A 1,203-nucleotide genomic window follows, 5' to 3' on the forward strand; every position below is an offset into this window, starting at 1 on the left:
GCGCACCTTGTTCACCACCATTTTAAAGGCCGCGGATCCCCCTTCCCCCCAGCGAAAGCTTCGCTCCTCTCCCTGCACTGACATCGCCTCTCGCTAGAAAGGAGGGTTAAATCTTTCCACCAAGTTTCTCGTTCTTCCTCTTCTTAATTTTATTTTAAACCCCCACCGCCGCCCCGAAGCCTCGAGCTAACACGCTGAAGCCGGCACAAGGTGGTACTTTCTTAAGCCGCCTCTGAAAACTTTACGATGCCGAGCTCGGAGCGGCCGCGGCTGCGCTGCGTCTGGGCGAGCAACTGTTCGCCGGGTGCTTAAGTCCTTTCGCAACAACTCCTACTTTTCCGGTCCGTATCGATTTCAAATGCTACTTACTGGAATATGTGGCTCCATGCGTGGTGCTTCTACCCGCTGGGAAACCAGCAGCATCTTGGACTGGGGATCAACCAGCTTTTAGATCCACTTTGGCTGTATTTAGCAAAACCCGGCGCAGCAAAAGCCTCTGAGACTGTTTTCTCCTTTTAGGTTCCAGACAAGTTCATCCCGGCGTTGCAGTTTGCTAATGATTCACTGTCTGTCTCAATCTGCTCACTACATTTCCATCAACCCACAGCTTCCTCACTTAGAAGGTGGAGTTTGTGGGGTTTAAGTTACTGATAGGCATATCTAAGTGCTGTGTCACTCAAAGAGGAGGAGACACACACACACACACACACACACATAYAYAYRYACRTACAYACAYACACACACACACACACACACACACACACACACAAACCGCTCCGGGCTTAAAGGGGAAGTAACACTTCTCCTCTTCAGAAACTGGAAACCTCAAAGATCCAAGTTTTTTTTTTCTTTCTTTCTTTTTTTTTTCCCTGTGCATGAAGGCAAAGATCATGCAGTCTAAGGGCAGCCTCTTAACATGTAAAGAGCTTAGCATGCACAGAGTCTTCTTYGTAGAGCTTCAGTTTAGTACTAATGTAGGGCAGCTCACAAAAATACTGGCAATTAATGTTTTTTTTTTTCAAATGAAAGTGTACAAATCACTGAAAAGATAGCCCAAGGCATGAGGTGTACAGATTTGAGTTAATCCCAAGCGGTGCGATTTCCTGTCTCTTCCTGCCATTACAATAGGATATTCAGCACTCCTAAGGCTCGCAAAAGGGTTAAGCTCACCTCACACAGGTGAAGCCAGGTTCCCCCAAGGAA

General features: G+C 47.4%; 1 protein-coding gene across 1 annotated transcript in view; it reads right to left on the minus strand.

Annotated features, from left to right (window-relative positions):
* Positions 1 to 606, minus strand: part of MAMLD1 (mastermind like domain containing 1) — a 79,304-nt gene extending 78,698 nt beyond the window's left edge. Inside the window, exon 1 of the mRNA XM_085319716.1 lies at positions 370 to 606. Coding sequence (XP_085175842.1) covers positions 370 to 423 — 54 coding nt within the window. The 5' untranslated portion in view covers positions 424 to 606. The remainder of the gene's footprint in view (positions 1 to 369) is intronic.
* Positions 607 to 1,203: the final 597 nt, after the last annotated feature.

Source organism: Rhea americana, unplaced genomic scaffold (assembly GCF_003343005.1).
Source record: "Rhea americana isolate MKP2758 unplaced genomic scaffold, rheAme1 scaffold_6, whole genome shotgun sequence".
Lineage (NCBI taxonomy): Eukaryota > Metazoa > Chordata > Aves > Rheiformes > Rheidae > Rhea > Rhea americana.